Genomic DNA, 20,872 nt, shown 5'->3' on the forward strand with positions numbered 1-20,872 from the left:
CTGGTCTCCCAAAGGAAGGGCCATATGGAGGCCACAAGTGCTGATCTGCAGACCTTGACCTTTTATTGTTAGCATCAGGGACTGGCATATAATAGCAGAATCTGGCCCTGCATTATTCATTTTAATTATATAATCCTACCCAGGTACTATTATTATCATTATCCCCACCTTACAGATGAATAAACTAAGGCCCAGAGAGGTCTAATGACTCACCCAAGGCATCACAGCTAGTAAATCATGAAGCTAGGATTGAACTCAGCATCATCTAACTCTGAGCCTTACTATGTCTGCTGAGTCTCTGGGTGTCCCAGAGGTCTGGGTTCTGTCCCCTCCCCTCTGCTCCCAGCCCTAGAGATGTTCCCACCTGGTAGCAAACACCCGGCTGAGCTCATCTAAGACATTGTTGAGTTTCACCTGGAGCTCCTTCAAGATGTCACTGGCCTCAGCATCCAGCTGAGGAGGGAGAAGGACATCAGGTCAGGTTTATGGGCCATCTAAATGTGCCAGGCATTTTTCCCATCTAATTCCTTTCCAGAGAAAGGTATCCTAAGGGCTTGAAGGAAACTAAGGCACAGACAGTTAAGATGCTTGCTTGGGTTTGAGGAAGTGGCTGATCTGGAAGTAATCAGGCATGAGCTCTGAGGCCTGCAGGGATATGGGGGTCACCCCACCTGGCCCTATCTCACCTCCTTCCCTCCCATGGCTTCAAACATCTTCTCTAGCTGAACTCGTAGCTGCTGAGTGTTGTTCATGAGGATGCAGGGCTGCGGATGTGAACAAAACAGGGGGTCAGTGCTCAGACCTCCTTTCAAGAGCCTCCCCCCTCCCGGACCGCGAGGGACACCAAGATGGCTCCAGGGTCTGGGTCTGGAGGAAGCTAGGGTCCCACAAGTCATTTAAGACTGGAAGCCAGCCTTTGGGATGAGGTTCCTGGGAGTGTTAGGGAGGGGAGGCTCTCTGGGTACTGGCAGGTAGGAGGAAGGAGGACTCAAGTAACTCCTCTTCCCTGGAATGGGCTGGGCCTCCAGGAAAAGGGGAGTCCTTGTCATACATCCATTCTCCCTCCATGGGCTTAAGGCTTTGCACACTCATCCATATGCCCTGATGGCTTCTCTCACAGCAACCAATCACGTCACGCCTTATCCCCCATATCCCCTATAGACACGCAGACATACACAGTTGGACACACAGATATAGGTCAGAGCCCAGGGAATAATGGATCCCTAGGGGTGAAGAATGGGGCTGGGAGGGGACAGGACAGGGGCCCCCGCAGGTCACCACTTTCTCCTTCTCCTTGGAGCAGTAGGAGGCGTAGTCCTTGGAGATGATGTCTGCATACTGGAGTAGGACATTACTGATGGTCTGGGAAGGACACACAGTGTGGATGAGAGAGAAGGCTGGGACTGGGTGGGCCCCTGGTCACTACGTCCCACAAAAAGCCACTAGCAAGATCAAGGATGAACTGGAACCTCTCTTAGCACCTAAGATAGACCAGTGGGCTAGGCAAATTCTCCACCCATGATCATCATCACCAAGAGGAAGATAAAGAGGATTAACCCTGCTCCAACCACATGCATGACCTGATTCCAAACTACATCCCAGTTTCCACCTGCAGTCCCCAACATCAACCCAGCCTAAAGCCAATCTGATTGAATCTCAACCCCTGTCCAATGGTTCCAACTTCCAAACTCACCTGAAGGTTGGTTCAAATTCTATATAAATCCTAAGACCCACTCCAACCTCAAGGCCAAATCAAATCCCAATCTTACTAGTAACCCCAAACCCAAATTCTACCCTCACCCAGCTCCAAATGTCTAACTTTCACCACAACGCAGACCTCAACCCCAACCTCAACCTCAGCCCAAATGCTAATCCCAACCTCAACTCCAATGTCTATAATATTGCCAAACCCAACTTTGACCTCAACCTAAACTCAAAGCCTGTCTCCAACTACAAGCCCAGTTTCAACTTCTATGGAATGATCAACTCCAACGCTGTGCTTGGGGTTGGTTATTCCACTGACCTCAACCACAACCTCAATCTCAATATCAACCTCAACTTTGATGCAAATCCCCGCCTCAACCTCAATCCTAACCCTGTAATCCCAATGCCAACCTCAATTCTGACCCCAATCGTGACCTCATTTCAACTCCATGCTCCCCCTGGGCCGTATCCGCACCTTGGCAAAGCGCCTCATGTAGTGCCCCACAATCTGGGGGTCTGGGCACTCCAGTTTCTTGATGATTTCAAAGCTCTGGTTGAGCTGGGAGAAGACATCCACTACAGAGCAGGAGAACAGGGCATGCTCTGAGGTCTGCTGGAACTACAGCAGGAAGGGGGCCAGGAGGGAGGAGAGGGGTCAGAGTAGAACAATTCCCAAAGCCCAAACCACCCCCCCCAACAGGGAGACCCAGAGACCAACCATCCTGGAGATGAGATGGACAGATGTGAGGTTGACTTAGAGCTAAAAGAGAGGTGGATGCAGAGGTCACGGGGTGGGTAGGTGGTCAGGGTTGATGAACTGACAGTCTATATTTGTCGAATGAACAAAAGACTTTCAACACCATCAACTAGACAAACATGGTAAACACCTAAGGATACCTGTGGCCCCAATCTGCATCCTATGGAATCCCAGAGGGAGTGAGGCCACAATGGGCAGACTGGGGCCTTGGTTGTGGGTCAGCTTTCTTACCCCATCCTTCTTGTCTCGTTCCAGAGCCCCGTGCAGGAAGTCCCGGGACACTTCCTCATTCTCATCCAGCCACTGGATGACGAAGGGCTCAAACCACCTTGAATGGAGAAAATGGGGTCCTGTGACTCCTTGTTCCCCTAATCCTCTGCTCAAACTCACCTTGTAGACATGAGTGTTCTCTCTGCTGCTGCCCTCCCCCACCAGGCCTCAGCCACTTTACCCATGAACCAGACTGAGTGACCATTGTCAGAGGAAAGCCCAGACTTCTGGGGATCCTGGTTGATAAACTTTCCACAGGCAAGTGGGTTTACTCTCTGAGATCTCAACACAATATAAGGTTGTTTGCAAATGGTGGTCACCATCCTATCCTTCAAAACAGTCCAGGAGTCAGAAATCTTGAGTTTGTATCCTAACTGTTATTTATCAAACTTTGGGAAAGCCCTCCATTTCCTCATCCACAAAATGAGAACTGTAATATTTGAGTCTCATAGAAAGGATTAAATGAGAAAAGGTACGTGGGGCTTCTCAGCTAGTTCCTGATACAGATATTAATTGTCTGGGCTACTAGAGTCCATAGTATGATGACTAAGAATGGAGAACCCTGGATTTGGGCCTCAGCTGAGCCCCTGGTACCCAGGGAACCCTGAGTAGACCAGCATCCCTCTCTAGGTCTCAGTCTAGCTGCCAATGTGACAGTTCTGGCGTGGGCTCAGGGACTTACGCAGGATACTCAGGCACACGGTCCTTGAAGGCAGGAAGCTCTGCCACGTACTCATTGTAGAGCCATTTGACCTTGAAGTGGAGGTTCATGTAATCGGCACTCTTGCATAAACGATGCTTGTCATGCTCTGGGAAGGTGAGGAGCAAAGGAGTGGGTCAGCCAGAAGGGTAGCTGCTCTCTGTCTCGGCAATGCCCATACAGGCCATCACTGGTGTCCAACTTCAGGCATGAGGTTGCAGGGCATTCACAGCCTTGGAGGGGACATTAAGGTACAGCTGCCTGCTGTGACCAGGCAGGGACACAGAGGGTTGGGGGGACTCACCCTCCATAGCATACTTCATGTCCTGGGCAAACAGGTTCCACATCACTTCAGCACTGATTTTACCCACATTCAGCTCCTGGGGAAACCTGGTGAAGGTCACGAAGGGGTGAAACCTTGGCAGATGGAAGCCAGATGGCGAAGGCTGCTTTGGCCTTCTCAGCCACAGAGGATAGTGAGGATAGGCAAGAGAGCTAGATCCAAGTTGCCTCATAGCTACTGACTTGCTGAGTGACTGGAGATTGAGATCCTGCTTCTCCCTATACCTACCTACCCCTCCATCCATTCATTCACACAGTCATTCATCTATATCCATCCATCCATCCATCCCTTTATCTATACTTCCACTAATCTAGCCATCCATCTACCTGCCCTTTCGTCCAGTCATCCATCCATCTGTCCATCCTTCATTCCATCCACCTCAAATCCCTGAACTTTACTCCATATCTAAGTAACCCAGAGATGTTCGCACCCCATTAAGGGGGGCCCCTCTAGAGCTCACCTCATGGAGAAATAAAACATTCAGCTAAGACAGATGAAAATTCCACAGACATGTAAATCCAGCCAAAACTGTGCACACAATCACACAATACACAATAAACACTATCTATTCTTATTTATAAGCCTATACACGCATACAAATGCGTATGTATACACATTTGTACACATCGTTATTCACACAGATCACATGCAAAATACATGTCTAGATTACACCAGTAATTGTGAACACAATTTTATGTTTATGTCTGCAAATTATGCCATATTTCATCTAGGCAGAACCATATCCACAATTGTCCCTACATATACATTTTATATATAATTAGACATCATAATCTTTACACTCAAGACACAAAATTGTACACACACACAAAATTGTACACACACCTCCAGATAATTAACTTACACACACACACACAACTCACTGATTGAGGCAGGGAGTGTAGGAATTTTTGTCTTCTTCAATGATGGACACTATAAGAGTGATCAGTTTGGACCAGAAGTCAAGATTCTTGATGCTGGGACCCTGTTCCTCTGGGGGAACTTCTCCCTTCTTGGCCTGGAAACGACAGTGGGGACATTAGCAACAAGGAGTCAATGACCAGCTCATTATTGAAAGGCAGGAGGTTGGTGAGGAAGGGGCCCCTTTAACGTGTGTTAAAGGGGTGGGAGGTCTGTATGGCAATGAACTGCACTCATGCAAACTGGCCCAAACAGGGCTCAAGTTCAGTAGTTCATGAAATTTAATTAGACTCAACTCATAAAACTGAATGGAACTGAATTTAGTTGAACAAATCCAAGTCCACTAAACCAACTGGAACTGAAAGGAATGCAAATCAGGCCCACTTAGCTTAAAAGCTGGCAGTTCTCAGATTTAATTTAACGAACTGAATTTGGGCCAATTACACTGAATAGAGTAGAATTAAACTTAACTAGATGGAATTAAACTCAAACTCAAGTGGATTGAACCTAATCAACTTGGCCATTGACCTAAATCAAAATAATGGAAATAAATCTACCTGAAAACAACCCAACCCAAAATACCTGAAACTCATTTAATTTAACCCAACTCAACCCAGTCTAACTACCTATTCAACTCAGCCTAACGCACTAGCACCAACTCAATCCAACTGTAGCCAGTCAATGGAAACAGGCATAGCTAAACTCAGGCGAAGTTACCTGAACTCACCTAACCTAACAACCCAATTCATATGAACTCAAGTCAACGCAACCCCGTCAAGAAAAATTTCAATTCAACTGAATGGAAATGAGTGAATTTTTGCTCATTTAAACTCAACTTAATTCAACTCAGTTCTGCTCACCAAAGAGCAAAGACGTACTTCATCTAAATCCAACTCAATTAAGAGTGACTTGATTTTGACTCAACTCAACTAAGAATGAAATAAAATTGGACTGAATTCACCTACCAGAAGCCCAGGCTGAGGTTAGAGCCACATCAGGCCCTCTCACTCACCTTCCCATGATTTCTCCATTCCAGTGCAAATCACCCTGGGTCATAAATCTCCAAGTTATACATTTTATCTTCTTAATGGAGCATAAGCCCGTTAAACCTTTATTGATACGCATTATATATGCAGATAAGCACATTAAAAGATCTCAAATAAATTGAGTTGATGTTAATAAAAATTAAGATATTCAATTCAATTCAACTAAACATTCATTGACCGTGATTCTATTTCAGGCATACTGTATTATGCCAAACTCAAGCAAATTTAACTATAAGGAAATTTACTGAGTACCAATTGTGTACCAGGCGCTAGCACTAAAATATATTTTACCTAAGGTGTACATCTCATTCAATCTTCTCAATTCTGACTTGTGGACTTATGGCCCCATTTTATAGAAAGAGATGTTGAGACTCAGAAAAGTTAAATTGCATGACAGTGGACAGATCTGGGATTGGGCCAGTATCTGGTTGGCAACTCTACTCCCTTTGGCCTCATCGAGGGTCCTCACCGGGTCTGTCTGGTACTCCCGACTGTAGAGTTCATGACAGTTGTTAAAGATATACTCATAAGTAGAGTTGAGGCAGGCTTTCACGCAATCCTTTACCACCTGGCTGGCTCGGGGTGGGCTCTGAAGTTCTTGCACCTAGAAGGAGGAAGACAGGCATGGGTGGGGACAGATGGAACAGGAGTTGCCAAGGACGTGGCTCCAAGTGGCTCTGGGTTCAAAGAAATGTAGTAGTGTGAAAACAGTGTCACTGAGAAAGGGTTCTGCTCTCCAGGAGAAATGTTACTTGTTTAGGAGCTAAGTGTCCTGGAGGAGCCTCCTTGGCAGACTAATAGGACTGAGTTCCCTTTCCTACCTTCATCCGAAAGAAAGTGATGCTGGTGAGAAGGTCCACAGTGGATTTGAGGTCCTGGAGTCTCTCGGGGCTGCTGGCTGGGAAGTTATTCTGTTAAAGGAAGAGGATGGATGGGCTTATGAGAGGTGGGGCAGGATGAGACACAGAGTTTGAGAAGAGACACAAGAATCTCAAATTTTGGCGAAGCAGACCTCTCCTGTCTCTCCCGCTGTTCCCCTCAGCAGTGTATTTCGTCAGTCTGCCTGGTCTGTTCCCCACTCTGTCTCTGGTGAATCCTCTTACACTCCTGCGCATCTGGCTTGTACCCCAGTTCTTGTATAAATAAATAAATCTTTAAAAAAAATCTCAAATTTACAGAGTGGGTTGGAAGTCAATGAGAACACCTCAAAGCCATCAGGGGTCTGCTGGGATGCACCAAGCACATTGGGCAGGCACTGCCCACATGTGGACATATGTGCCCACATGTGGAATACATTCTACCTGTTAAGATGGGCTCTCTCACATGTCTACCAGGCACAAATGTACATGGGGTCAAGTCATGCATGAACTTCTCACCCGGTACATAGAAAGATCGATCCGCAGGGAATTATGCAGCTGATCCAGGAGCTTCACAAAGCGCTCTTTCTGAGGAGGTGGGGAAAAGGGAGGATGGGGTCAAGTGTCGCAGCTAAAGGTGGCTGTCATATTTGCTGAGTGGTTACAATACACCCCATCCACCATTAAACTGATCCCTCATAACATTGCTTCCATCCTACAGAGGTCAAACTGAAGCTCGGGGTGCGGTGTGGGGAGCGGTGACTGATACAAAGTCAAATAGCAAATCAGGTTCTGACTGGGGATATGGGAGTTGTACAGGGACTCACTAGTACAGAGTCAGGCTCTCCCTCATCCCCCAGCCCCAGGCCCTGGAACTGACCCCAAAGTTGGAGGCGGCAAAGCGGTCAGAGGCGGACACGTTGGTGGAGGCGGTGGTGTGCGCATAGTAGGCGTTGATGTTGGCGAGCAGAGTACTCATGACGGCAGGCACCCCAGGGCACATGTACTTGGAGGAGAGGCAGGCAAAGTGGCTGGTGGGAGGGAGCAGGAGGCGACTGGGCCTGATGTCCAGTCAAATGGGCCTTGTTCCCCCAGAATACCTCCAATACACCTTGTGGCTCCCCCAATCCCAAAACAACACCTGATTCTGCTTGATTCCACCCTCCAAGTTTCTGTCTCCTCTCTGGGTTGCCCTGTTACTGTCTCCAGCTGTGACTTTCGCCCCTGTTACTCCTCCAGCCAAGAGCAATGGCACTTTCCTGACCTCCAAGGGAATTACCTGAACACCACCACGCCCACTTCCTCTCTGGCTCCTCCTCCCAAAAAACTCCTTCCATCCCAGATCTGCCAGGATCCATTAGGTGAACCCCCTAGCTAAGTTTTCTGCGCCCCCTTGTCCTCATGTCCACCCCAGGCTGCAGCCTCACGTCATGGCTTGGTAGATGGACTCAACGCCGTAACGCATAGCAAACTCATCCACAATCTCCTGGGCTGTCTCATCGTAGTAAACCTTCCAGGCATCGTCACCTTTGGCATCTGGGATCTTCACAACCCCATTGTTCTGCATGTCTGTCACAAAGTGGAACAGGTTCTGCCATAGGGAGAAAATCTCAGAGTGACAGAGTGCAGGAAGTTTCAGAGATTTTAGGTTTGGGGTGATTTACATCATCCACCATTCTGCTAATTCATTAATTCATTCTTTTATTCTTTCATTCATTCACTACCCACCCTTTTCATCCAACTACCCAAAATTTCACCTATCTATTCATCCATCCTTTCATTAATTAAGCCACCAATTCATACATCCACCTACATACACATCCATCAACCTGCCCATCCATCTGTATGCCTGTCCATTCAGCCACTTACCAAGCACCCTATTCATTTAACTACCTCCAAATTCATCCATCTCTTCATCTCTACTTCCAATAGTTCAACCACACATCCATCTGCTCATCCCTTCAACTGTTCCTTATCCTTTTATCTACTCATCACTCATTTGCCATTATCATTTATTCTTTCAACAAAATGAGTTCTCTCCAGAAGCCCTCAAGCAGCTAGAAGAGACAGACCCAGACCAGACAGTTCATTCCTGATCATCCAGGGCTGGCACAGATGGAAGAACACGGAACTGGGTAGTGAGAGTTGACTTGGAGGTGTGGGAGGGCTTCCCAAAAAGTTTTCCAAGGTCCCCTGACACTGGACCTTGATAAGTGGACAGAGGGAATGCCAGGTGGGACAGTCTCAGAGACCCTGGGGAGCGTGGACATGATGTGGCTAGAGGAAGTTGGAGTGGGGGCAGGCAGGTAGCACACGGGAGAGCACAGTGAGCCCTGGAGGATCGGCACAGTGGGCCTCACCTCATGCAGACAGGTATACTGGACGTGGTAGGGGGCCACTTTCTCCTCGCCTTTGATCTCCACACTGATATGTAGCCGGATGGCACCAGACACAGCAGATTTGTCAGTCCTCTTGTCTGCGGGGCAAAAAGGGATGGTAGTGTGAGAAATTCCCACTATAGAAATTCCCAATATATTCCCAATATAGAAATTCCCAGGATTTTTTTCAAATGTGCATGACTGTATACTCCTCAAATTAAGATCTGGGTGTCTCTCCTCAGATCGCCTCCCGGGGCTTCTGTATTGCCCATTAGACTAGAATTCCTTACCCCCACTCTCTTTAAACTGGGGTCCCAGACATTGCTTCCTCACTCAAATGAAATTCCTGGTCTGTGTCTCCCTCTTCACACTAGTCTCCTGGAGACTGCCTCCCCAGGTCCTGCCTCCTCATCTCATCAAGCTGCCTAGACCTACTCAGCTTCTTACACTGGTTACTGGATCTGTGCCTCCTCCTCGGACGAGGATCCTCAGGTCTTGCTTCCTGCTTCTCCTACCAAGATGGGATGTCTAGCTTTCCTCCCACCAAACTCAGATGTTTCTGGGGGTCTGTTCATCCTCCTCAACTTGGGTTCTTCGTGCTCCTTCAGCTTGGGCTCACAGACACTGCCCCTGTCCCCATCAGACTGTGTCCACAGATTCTACTAATCTTAAATGGATCCGTAGCTCCGATTAGGATTTCCAAGTGACATTTCCCCCTCACACTGGATCCTTGAAGTCCAGTTTTCCTATCAGGGTGGACACCTGCATCTCTGAAGAGCAAGTGCCCAGCTCTAGACTTCTGGCCTGGCCGTGAGCCTGGGGAATGGAGATTCTGTCCCTTCCCCACCCTCCCAAACTGAACAAAGAGGTTCCTGGGTTGTTTGCCCTCTCAGCAGGGTGCTCCAGCCCCCTTTAAATTGGGCACACGGGGCCTCCGTGGTGGTGCAAGAGGTTAAGCACAGCACTATGAAGCAATCTGAAGCCTCTGCAGCACTGAGTTCAATCCCTGGGCAGGGAGCAACCCACATGGCGCAGCAGACCTCTCCTGACTCTCCCGCTGCTCCCCTCAGCAGTGTATTTCAGTCAGTCTGCCTGTTCTGCTCCCCACTCTGTCTCTGGTGAATCCTCTCACCCCCACACAACTCTGGCCTGCACCCCAGCTCTTGTATGCATAAATAAATAAATCTTTTTTTAAAAAAATTTGGGCACACAGACCCTGCCTTCCGCATCAGGCTAGGCTCCCAGACTGACTCCTCCTGACACTTCCCTCCTCTTCAGCAGGGTTCTGTACTTTGCTTGACCCGTTGGGGCTGCCTCCCCTACAGAACTCCAACTTCACTCACCCAGGTTGTACCACACGTCCATCTCGCCACTGAGCGTCCGCACCTCGATGATCGTCTGCCCGAGGAAGTCATCAGATTCCCTCTTGAACCGCTGCTTCACTCGGGATTTTATGTCATCATCCTCATCCCAGACACGCACCTTGATTCGGTCAGAGGAGTTGTGACATTCACTGCAGAGGGTAGAGGGAGAGGCCAGGGTGGAGGCCAGTATATCACAGGCCAGGTCTGAGAGGCCCCTCTGACTTCCCCAGCAGGGAGCCCCTCCGGGAGGGCAGAGGAGGGGAGGAAGGCACTCACAAGTGGAAGTTCTCCTCCCACACTGGGTTCAGGTTCCCATAGATGGTTTTTGTTCGTTTCTTGGTCTTCCCCACCTGGACAGTGACATAGGGGTCACTGGATCCCGTCTTGTCTTTTGCCTGCAAGCCCTGGGCACAGACCACTGGAAGACACACAGGACAAATACAGATTTGGCTCAAGGACTGAGAGATGCCCAGAACAGTCACTGACAGAGGCGCTAGACCACTTGCTGTATTGCTCTGAGGCAACTGGAGAGAGGCCTTTGTTCTGGCTGTAGGAGCTTGTGGGCATACCCAGTGGAAACCCTGGACTTGCTAGAGCCCTCAGCCAATGAAGGACAGGAGGGTGCTCTACTGTCGGCCCCTGGAGACTTTGTCAGGTGTGCCTCTGTGCTGCTCCCCCTGAGGCCCCTTGCAGAATTGGCCCAGCCCCTTGGCCAATGTTTCACCTGCTCACTGAGGCCTTCTGCAGAGCTCCCTTACTCCCTGCTCTCAGTCTCCAGCATACACCGGTGCTTTCTGTGACCACCTCCTAGATACCCAATTGCCCTAAAATTCTTATCTTGGGGTCTGTTTTCATGGAAATCCAAATTAAGGTTAGGCATGGAAAAATACTGCCAAAGCCCTGGCCCCCGAATAGGACCACTCTGCTGGGTGATTTCAATACCAGCCCCACTTGACACCCAGTGGATTTCACTTCCCAATCCCCACAGGTGCTTCCTGCAGTCACCTTCCAGATAAACCATGCACCATCAACTCCTCCTCTTGGGGTCTGGTTCTACCCAGCACCAACTAACAGTGTTGGGCACACACGTGGAGTCATACATGCCCACCCCATGGACACTCATGCACACACAGCGGCATGAAGAAGACACAGAAACGCTGAAACATGCAGCACAGAGGGAGGCCTGGGACACTGGAGGGAACGCCAGGGCTGAAACAGAACCGTGCCCATGAGGCCTCACCAGTGATGCTGATCTTGGCCGACCACTTGGATGTGCCATCCAGCACGCTCTGCTTGACTGCCTTCATCTGCTGTGTGTGTGCCGTCTTGGTCACAGCGAATATCTCCTGGATGAGCTCGAAGATCTCCGGCTTGTTGCGCTCCCGGATCTTCATGCGGTCCTTGAGCACCATGATGATGTTCTGGGTTCGGTCCTCCGCTCCGTGCTTGGAGCTCTTCTCCGCAGCCCCTGCCAATGCCTCACCGTCAAGTCACTGTCGGGTGCGAGAACCTGGACGCCCACACCGGAGCTTCCTTGGCTGCACCACACACACTTTATTTTTTTTTTTTTTAAAGATTTATTTATTTATTTATACAAGCACTGGGTACAGTCAGAAGCACGGGAGGGTGAGAGAATTCACCAGAGCCAGAGTGGGGAGCAGGGCAGGCAGAAGGACCGAAGTACACTGCTGAGGGGAGCAGCGGGCGGCAGGAGAGGTCTGCGCACCATGTGGGACCCTCCTCCTGTGGCCGGGGAGCAGCCGGGGATTGAACCAGCGCTGCAGAGGCTGCGGGCAGCTTCGCAACCCAGCGCTCAACCGCTGCGCCACCGGGGAGGCCCCTGCACCACACACACTTTAAACCGTGGGAATTCCATGAATCATCCCCCAAAGCTAGGGGGCCAGCGCCAGTGCTCTCTGAATTCCCCCTTTCCCAGGCCTTACACCCTCTGGACCACGTGCTCTCTTGGCCTCTCAGCTCACCCCTCCTGTTTCCTTCCTCCACCCCGCACCGAGTCCCCTTCCCTACAGGAGCCCTTTGCCCCAGTAAACACTCCTTACAGGGCCTCCCTGGTGGCATATGGGTTAAGGCTCAGTGCTATCCCCGCTGTGGTCTGAGTTCGATCCCCGACCCAAGAAGCTAGCCCACATGGAGCACAGCAGACCTCTGCTGCCTCACCCACTGCTTCCCTTAGCATTTTCAGTCAGTCTGCTTGTTCTGCTTCCCACTCTGTCTCTGGTGTGTCTTCCCAGCCCTCTCACCCACGCACCTCTGTCCTACACCCCAGTTCTTGTGTGCATAAGTAAATAAAAAACTTAAAAAAAAAAAAAGACAGAAAGAGGGACTCCCTGGTGGTGCAAGAGGTTAAGAACCGCACTATGAAGCTATCCGCATCCTCTGCAGCACGAGTTCCACCCACCGCCAGGGAGCAACCCACATGGCGCAGCAGACCTCTCCTGACTGTCCGCTGCTCCCCTCAGCAGTGTGCTTCGTCAGTCTGCCTGTTCTGTTCGCCACTCTGTCTCTGGTGAATCTTGTCACCCTCGCGCCCCCCCCCCCATCTCTGGCCTGTATCCCAGCTGTTGTATGCATAAATAAATACATCTTAAAAAAAAAAAAAAAAGACAGAAACATAAACTCCACCCTACTCTGGCTCCTCCCTTACGGAGGCCCCTTCCTTTCTGAGCCACAAACGTTTTCTGAGCTAATCCTAACTGTAACCCTAACCCATCTTTCTGCCTCTCATTAAATCCGTCCCTTGCAGAGTTTAGCGGGTCCCAGAGTCTCGCCCAGCCCTCTCTGACCCTCTCTGCTCTCGCTTCAGTTCCTCTCCCCTTCAATCCTGCCCCCACGGACGCCCCATCGCCCGCCCCCGCCCCTCCGCCCGGCCTCCTGGGGGCTTCTCCCGCGCTCCCGGCCAGCCCGCCCGCCCTCCGCCCTGGCGGGCCCCTCCCGAGGCTTCCAGTTCCAAACTCCCGCTCCCGCCCCTTCGCGCCCCGCCCCCTGACCATTCACAGCGCCGCCCTCCCGCTCTTCCTCCCATCTGGCCGGGCCTTGCCGGTTCCCAGCCCAGGGCCCGGTGCTCACGCTGTAGGCAGTCTGCGTTGAGCAGATCCTGGCACTTTTCGTGGCACTTGACGCCGCATTCCGTGCAGCGCATGCCCTGCCGCGCAATGCCCCACAGCAGCCCCTCGCACTCATAGCAGTAGGTGGGCGTGGTGGCCGTCCACACCTCGAAGTTGTGCGGTGTAGTGCATGAGATGGGGTAGATTAAGGCTTGCAGGGTCTTCTTGTAAACGTGGTTTTTCTGCGGGAAGAAGATGTGGTATGGGGCGCAAGGCCCTAGCCTGGGGGCACCGTCCTGTCCCATCCTCACCCTTATGCTGAGTCCCTGTCCCTTCCCAATGTCAGAGTCCGTGGCTCCTGTATACAGAAGGTGCTTGCTGGACGCCCAGCTACAGGACTTTGGAAAGTGAGGAATGCTGTCTCTGTCACACCCTTCTCTTGCTATAAGGACCTTGGACCAGAGGATCCAGCCCAACCGACCACCCGCAACCCAGGCAGGTAGAGGTCCCCCACTCACCAGCTCCTCATTGTTCAAAGTGCTGGAGGCCAAGGCTGAGGTGATGCCGGCTTTTCTGGACTGGACTAGAGACTGGGGGCGGGGGGGGCGGGGGGCGGGGAGGAGTTGGAGGGAGGCACAGGAGTTGATTGACACCCATGGGGTTGTCACCACAAGCAGAATCCACAGCCAGGATTTGGGGTCACCAGCCACAAATTCAAGCCATAGCCACAGGGGCAGAACCAAGAAAGAATTGGGAAGTAACAGAAGCTCTGGTTAGAAGGAACCCTGGAAGGTGAGCAGCTCCTGATTCATTCCCTCCCCTCACCCCACCCCAGACTAGACCTGCTTGGCCAGTTACCAACCCCAGTATGAACCATGGTGGGAAGTCACTAGTGGCCCCCCTACCTCCTCCCCACCAGTGAACTGAGGACATGGCAGGGCATCCCTCCCACCAGTACCCATAGGTTGGGGGACAGTTGGAAGATCCCATTGAGGGTATCTGGGTAGCAGAGTGGGGCAGGGCTCAGGACACCATCACTCACCATGGCCTGAAGTGTCCATGCAGCACACAGGGTAGAAATCAAACTTCATTAGTTCCAGAGAATGCCTCACCAGCCCCCAGTCCCCGGTCTGCCATGGGCAATTATGCAGGTTGAGTCCTGCAGTGGCAGGCTTGCTTTGCTGGGGGTGGGCAGTGCTCACCAGGTCGCTCACGAGTGGGATGGGCTTCCTCTTTCGGATGTCCGGCATGCTGTCTATGATGATGAGACCACCTCCAGGCCTGCAGGATACAAGGGACGTCAAGGGTCAGTCTCAAAAAGACATCACCTAGTGCCTGAGCAGGACATGATCTCCCTAGATATTAAGGATTGTTTTTTATCCCCCTTGAAGATTTTGGAATTCTGTTAGATTTTAGAATTTTGGAACTGTGGGAGAATGGTTTGCATTCATTTGTGGTAGTTTGTGAGAGCAACCCTGGGAAGACATGGGGCCTCAACTTCCACATCTGGGAAATGAGGAGATGATGCAGTGGCCCATTAGTAATGAAAACTGAACTAAGGTAAACCTAAATAATACACAAAATACCAATGAAACCTTTATGCTCAAAACTGGAAATACATGTGTACAGATGTCTCCCCTCACCGTGGGCACCTGTCTGAGATGCTCAGTGGATGCTGGAAACTGGATTCTATCAAACCTTATGTTTCCTATGTTCTTTACTATACCCTCAGATATATGATAAATTTAATTTATAAATTGGGCACACTCAGATTAACAACAGTAACTAATAGTAAAATAGGACAATTATGGGCCTCCCCGGTGGCGCAGCGGTTGAGCCCTGGGCTGCGAAGCTGCCCTAGCCTCTGCAGCACCGGTTCGATCCCCGGCCACTGGCGAGGGTTCCACATGGCACACAGACCTCTCCTGCTGCCTGCTGCTCCCCTCAGCAGTGTACTTCGTCAGTCTGCCTGCTCTGCTCCCCGCTCTGGCTCTGGTGAATTCTCTCACCCTCCCGCACTTCTGACTCTACCCAGTGCTTGTATACATAAATAAATAAATAAATAAATAAATAAATAAATAAATAAATAAATAAATCTTTAAAACAAATAAAATAGAACAATAACAACATACTGTAATAAAAATGACATGAATGTGGTCTCTTTCTCTCAAAATATCTTATTGTTATACAGGGTATTTTCAGATTGTGACTGACTGCTGGTAACTGAAACCTTGGGAGGTAAAACCCAGATAAGGGGGGGGGCACTATATATCTATCTTGGAAGAAGTGTTTTCAAAGCTGATGGGAAGAGGGACTGGAAATCATGCTTGTGTTATTGCCTCTTGGTAGCTTTGCCACAGCTGGCGAATCAGAAGGAGCACTGCAGCAGATGCCACATTGACCTGCCCAAATTCACTTTACAGAGGTGCAGGCATCACAGAGAATCTTCAGGTGTGGCTTTTCTCCAGAAGTTTCCTGCTGGCTAGTAAGAGAGATGCCAGGCAGTCAGTGACTCTGGACAAGCCCAAGCTCCCTTGTTCCCTGCAGGAGCAGGCAGAGTCTTGGTGACTCCTGAATATCTCTGCAGGCTGCTCCCCCAGTCTGGTTCCGCCTGCTTCACAGGTTTTCCCTGAGAGCACTTCCTCCCTAAATCACATGCCAGAACCCCATCTCAGTTCCTGCTTCCAGGGCTCCCCTACCAGGACACCTGCTCCCAGTTCCTGTCTCTCCTCCTGCTATTTTAGAACATTCGTGTAATTTTAAAATATTTTTTCGCATTCTCTAATCTCACCATCCAAATGCTGAAAAAAAAAAAAAAAAAACCACCAAAAAACACTGCCAAAAGTCAGTAACTTGAGAAGTTAGACCAGGTAGAATGCTCCATGAAAGCCCAGACAACTCCTTATGAAAGAGTCAGCAACCATAGCAAAGATCTGAGAAACTTAAAAGCAAAAATCGAAGCAAAAAATTTACTCTAGCATCACAGTTGCATGGTGTGGGAAATAGGTTTTGCCTTTACCTTACATTTTATCTAGGGGGAAGTGGTACTGAATTATGCAAATCTCCCTGGACTCAGTTTTCCCCTCTATTAAATGGAAGTAGCTCCCCACCACTACCACCATGGATTTGTTGTGAGGATTCAACATGTTTCTATGTTAATTATACTTATGATAGTGGCTACATTATTTCAACTGGTTCAATCTGGGGCCTGTTTATTTTTTTTAAGATTTATTTTTATTTTATTTATGCACTCAAGAACTGGGGTGTAGGCCAGAGGTATGGAGGGGTGAGAGGATTCACCAGAGACAGAGTAGGGGTAGAACTGGCAGATCTAATGAAATACACTGCTGAGGAAAGTAATGGGCGAGACAGGAGAGGTCTGCTGTGCCATGTGGGTTAGGACCCTGGCCAGGAACCAAACTCATGCCACAGTGGCTGGCAATAGTTTGATAGCACTGAGACTTTAACCCCTTCACCACCAGGGAGGTCCATTCTGGGGCCTGTTTAACTGGAACTTCCCCCTGTCCTCACTGGGCTGAGATTCTTAGTGAAAAATCAGCCTCTAGCTCTAGGTTCAAAACTCCCTCCCACCTCTGAGACTCCATTACTCACCCGCCTTTGAACCACAAGGATTTGGACATCTCTCCTTCTCCCCGGGCCTATGGGACAAGACAGACAGACATAATCAGCATGGCTGCCCCTCTTCAGAGCAAGGCAGTCTCCACTCTCATTTCTGTCTCTCCCTTGGGCTTGGAGTCTGAGGGCCTGGAGCCCTCACTGTATGTCCTTAGGGAGCTCACTTTCTCTGAAGCTCAGTTTATCCATCTGTAAAGTGGGAAGTGAGGAGATACTCTGCTACAAACATCAGACGGCCTTTATCATTTCCTCTGAGGATTCATTAGTATCATCTCCAGCAAGAGCTCATGGTCTCTAAAAATGGGATTCTCTAAACTCTCCCAGTCTCACTTGCTATTCTGCTCTCATACCCCAGGGCCTTTGCCTGAGCTGTGCCACCTGCCTGCCCTCCCATCTTCTGCAGCAGACAAGCCCCCATTGATCACTCAGGTCTCAATGTGAATCCAGAGTTGACAACTCCCACCTCCCTTGCAACTGAAAGGTAGCATAGTAGGAGGTGGGCATGGGGAGAATGGAGCACTGTCTTGTGAAAAATTGTCCAAGTATTTTGGATATCACTTTTCCTTAAGTGTTACCTCCTCCAGGGATTTTTTTTCCTGATTGTTTTGATTTAGTTGTATGACCCTTATATGAAACCCAAAGGGTTCACCCATGTTTATTTTTCTTGTCATATCACTACTTTTATCACAAGGGTAGCTGTTGTTTTTTAAAATTTAATTTTTTGACTTATTGAAAGTTACTCAATGGAATTTTAACTGCAATAGTAGGTCTTCAAATAAGGCTGCTCAGTTCAACATCATCTGTTACAACATTTATGAGAAAAAAATAATACCAGGTAAAGTTAAACAAAATGAAACTATTTAAGGGCCCAGTTTTGCATAAAGCCATAGTTTCTAAAAGCCTGTTGATGACACTAAGTGAGGACCAATGTTTCTATGTTTATGTTTACGGATTCTTTTCAACCTTTTGAATTTAGAGTCATGTGAATATATTGCTTAGTGCAAAATAAATTCCATTTTAAAACCAATGAGAATTTGACTTGAAATTTCTGTGGCTCTGATATTTTATGGTCTAAGATTCTGGTTGTTTGTTTAGGATCTGGTTGTTTGTTAGTGAGTCCTGCCAGACTCACTCAGTTTGGGAGGTCACCCTGGATAATAACACAGGTGTCCACTGCCCAGAGTGGGTGGAATGGCTGCAGGAGCACATGAATGGTCTCAGTCCTGCTGCCCATCTGAACAGTCACCCTAATGGTAATTCTCTTTCCTAATTTCTTTTCTCAGGCTGACTTGACCTCAGGCCTTTCCCTTCCCTTGACACTGACACTCAATGTGTCAAGCACATCAACACCAACTCTAACCCTGAACTCCGACTACTGTCCTAAACTTACCCTCAATCCCAAACCTCCATCTCTATCTATGAATTTGACCCCTGACATGGCTATAGCCATGACCTAGCTCCAGGTTCTAACTTGCTTTTCTTCTTTCCCCACTTAGAAATCAATCTCAGGCTGGCATGGGGGAGACTGGGCTGAGCCATGATGGGGTCAGTTGGCTGTCAGGAAGGACACTCAGGCCTGGGTGGGGCCTGGGAGGGCCCTTCTGGGGATGGGTAGGGTCAAGGTTTGGGTGGGGTCAGGCATGAGTCGGAGGTAAGTCTAAGTAAGGCAGGTAAGGCTAAGTCAAGTCAATGTGGGTAGGACCCCCAGAAAGACCAGGTGGGGTGAGGAAGTGGGTGTGGCCCAGCTGCCTATTGGTGGGGCATCTGCTGGTGTGGGCGGGGCAGGGAAAGTGGGTCTTGGGAGAAGGGGAGGTCAGACTGAAGGCAGAAGGTTGGGGAGGCACTGGGAGGCAGGCTGGCTGCGCGCCAGCCAATGCTCTCACTCACCTCTTGCAGCTGCAGCCGCACTTTGTTGAAAGCTCGAAGCCAGTTGGATTTGGCCCTGGACATGGAGTCCTGACCCTCCTGGCCTTCCTCATTTTCTCTCCGCCTAAAGCGAGGCAAGTGGGTTCTTGAGGTTCTAGGGCTAGTTCTCATTTTACCTCCGAACGATGCCGGGCCGTCTCTCTGGACCACTTGGCCCTTCAGAGACATCATGACTCCCGTGTGCCCCTCTGACAGGCCTCAGTGCCCCTCCCCCCATCATGTCACTAACGCTTGTGGGTGCCCTGGCTTTCCCTTGCCAGCGGATCCCTTTGGCCCTTGGCATTCCTATTTGTTCAGGGTCCCACCAATGCACTTGTGACCTCCCAACCATGCCAAATTCTCTGGCTCCTTAGAAACCATAAGACACCTTTATGACTTTGTTTGACCCCCTCTCACCCACTGAACACCACTGACCTCCCCGGCCCAGTCCACCACTTCAGATTCTTTCAATAAACCCCAAGACCTGTGACTTCCTCCCCCACCCCCAGGGTGACACTGAACCCATCAATGGCCCTTTGATCCCATGGCCTGTGACGGTGCCTCTGCCTCCTCCCATTACCTCTCCTCATCCTCGGGGGGCTCAGACTCAGGTACCCCCTTAACGGCGGGCACCTCCTCTGGCACAGGTGGTTCTGGGGCCTCCTTGGCTATATCAGGGGCCTCCGCAGGTGCAACTGGGGCTTTGGCCCCCTTCTCTGGCAGGAGGCTGATGCGCTTGAAGTCCTTGGGCTCGGTGACGGTCGTCTCCTTGACATAGTCATCAATGTCTTCTGGCACTTCCTCCTCTTCCTCCAGCTCCTCCTCCTCCTCAGGCAGCTCCTCCTCCTCCTCCTCCAGGTAGTCCTCCAGATCCTCATCCAGTTCCTCATCCAGCTCCTCATCCAACTCCTCCTCATCCTGGTCCCAGCGTGGCGAGTTCTTGTGGTAGCTGACCGAGCTGTGGCACGAGTGGTAGGAGTCTCGGTCTCTTTCATCTTCCAGCTCAGAGCCCTGTAGGCTCTGCTCATCTGGATCGAAGTCCTCGCTTAGCTGTGAGCTGCCCTGGCTCAGCTCACCGGAGGAGGCGTAGCGACTGCTGCCTGTGGGGCTACAGGGATAGGCTGGTGTCAGGGCTGGGGCACGGAGCTGCCACCCAACCCAGTCATTCAGTCAGCGTCAAACATCTACTGAGCACCAGGGGAACAGTCATGAGCAAAAGATACAAAGGCCCCTACGCTTGTGGCATTTATGGTGGGGATTAATTGCAAGGGGGGCAGGTATTATACCAGATCAATGACAAGAGATTGCTAACTTACTGTGCGTCATTCCTGCCCACCCACTGTGCAAGCTGCAAGTGCTCTGCCCACGTGCTGAAGACCCCAATCAGTGTCCCTGCCACAGATCCAGAGTCCCAGAAATTGAAAGTGGCTGCACCTGGCTCTTCAACCTGGTTCTCCCACTGCCAAGCCCCCATCAGCGGGGCCCAGGGCCTCCCTGCCTCTGCTCCTGGGTGTGGCCTCCTTTTACTACAGTGGGTTCCCTTGCACCACCTCAGAAATATATTCAAATGCATCCACATCTCTGTACCCCAAGCCCCACCTGGCCCAGGCTCTGCCACTTCTATCAGTTGCTTCCCGTATATTCACTGCCATCCCTGATGGTACCTGTTCCTCATGGAAGCCACAGAGAGGCTTCTTTGAATCATTAACTCAATAACTTATCTTCCTGCTCCAAATCCTACCATGGGTCCCTAGTACCCTTAAATAAAACCCATGCCATGCTCTGCACCCCCCAAGCTCCTCACATTCATCTCCCTCCTTCTTCCTTTCCCCTACACCCCAGCTACCCCAACCTGCTCACTCTTCTTCTAACACCTTAAACCTCTTCCTACCTCCAGGCCTTTGCACAGAACATCCTTCTTCCACCTGC

At 50.2% G+C, this 20,872-nt stretch overlaps 1 protein-coding gene across 1 annotated transcript in view; it reads right to left on the reverse strand.

Annotated features, from left to right (window-relative positions):
• UNC13A (unc-13 homolog A) overlaps nt 1-20,872 on the reverse strand; it is a 55,594-nt gene that overhangs the window by 17,789 nt on the left and 16,933 nt on the right. Inside the window, 24 exon segments of the mRNA XM_054693910.1 lie at nt 365-453; nt 687-764; nt 1,279-1,362; nt 2,180-2,323; nt 2,693-2,789; nt 3,414-3,540; nt 3,736-3,821; nt 4,656-4,789; nt 6,208-6,342; nt 6,560-6,649; nt 7,115-7,183; nt 7,476-7,626; nt 8,023-8,186; nt 8,956-9,071; nt 10,317-10,486; nt 10,614-10,755; nt 11,578-11,805; nt 13,425-13,644; nt 13,921-13,992; nt 14,445-14,450; nt 14,605-14,683; nt 17,015-17,061; nt 18,926-19,028; nt 19,524-20,051. Of these exon segments, the coding sequence (XP_054549885.1) occupies nt 365-453; nt 687-764; nt 1,279-1,362; nt 2,180-2,323; nt 2,693-2,789; nt 3,414-3,540; nt 3,736-3,821; nt 4,656-4,789; nt 6,208-6,342; nt 6,560-6,649; nt 7,115-7,183; nt 7,476-7,626; nt 8,023-8,186; nt 8,956-9,071; nt 10,317-10,486; nt 10,614-10,755; nt 11,578-11,805; nt 13,425-13,644; nt 13,921-13,992; nt 14,445-14,450; nt 14,605-14,683; nt 17,015-17,061; nt 18,926-19,028; nt 19,524-20,051 (3,159 nt within the window).

The sequence above is a fragment of the Talpa occidentalis genome, unplaced genomic scaffold, assembly GCF_014898055.3.
Source record: "Talpa occidentalis isolate TD23 unplaced genomic scaffold, MPIMG_talOcc4v2.1 talOcc4.12, whole genome shotgun sequence".
NCBI classification, from domain to species: domain Eukaryota; kingdom Metazoa; phylum Chordata; class Mammalia; order Eulipotyphla; family Talpidae; genus Talpa; species Talpa occidentalis.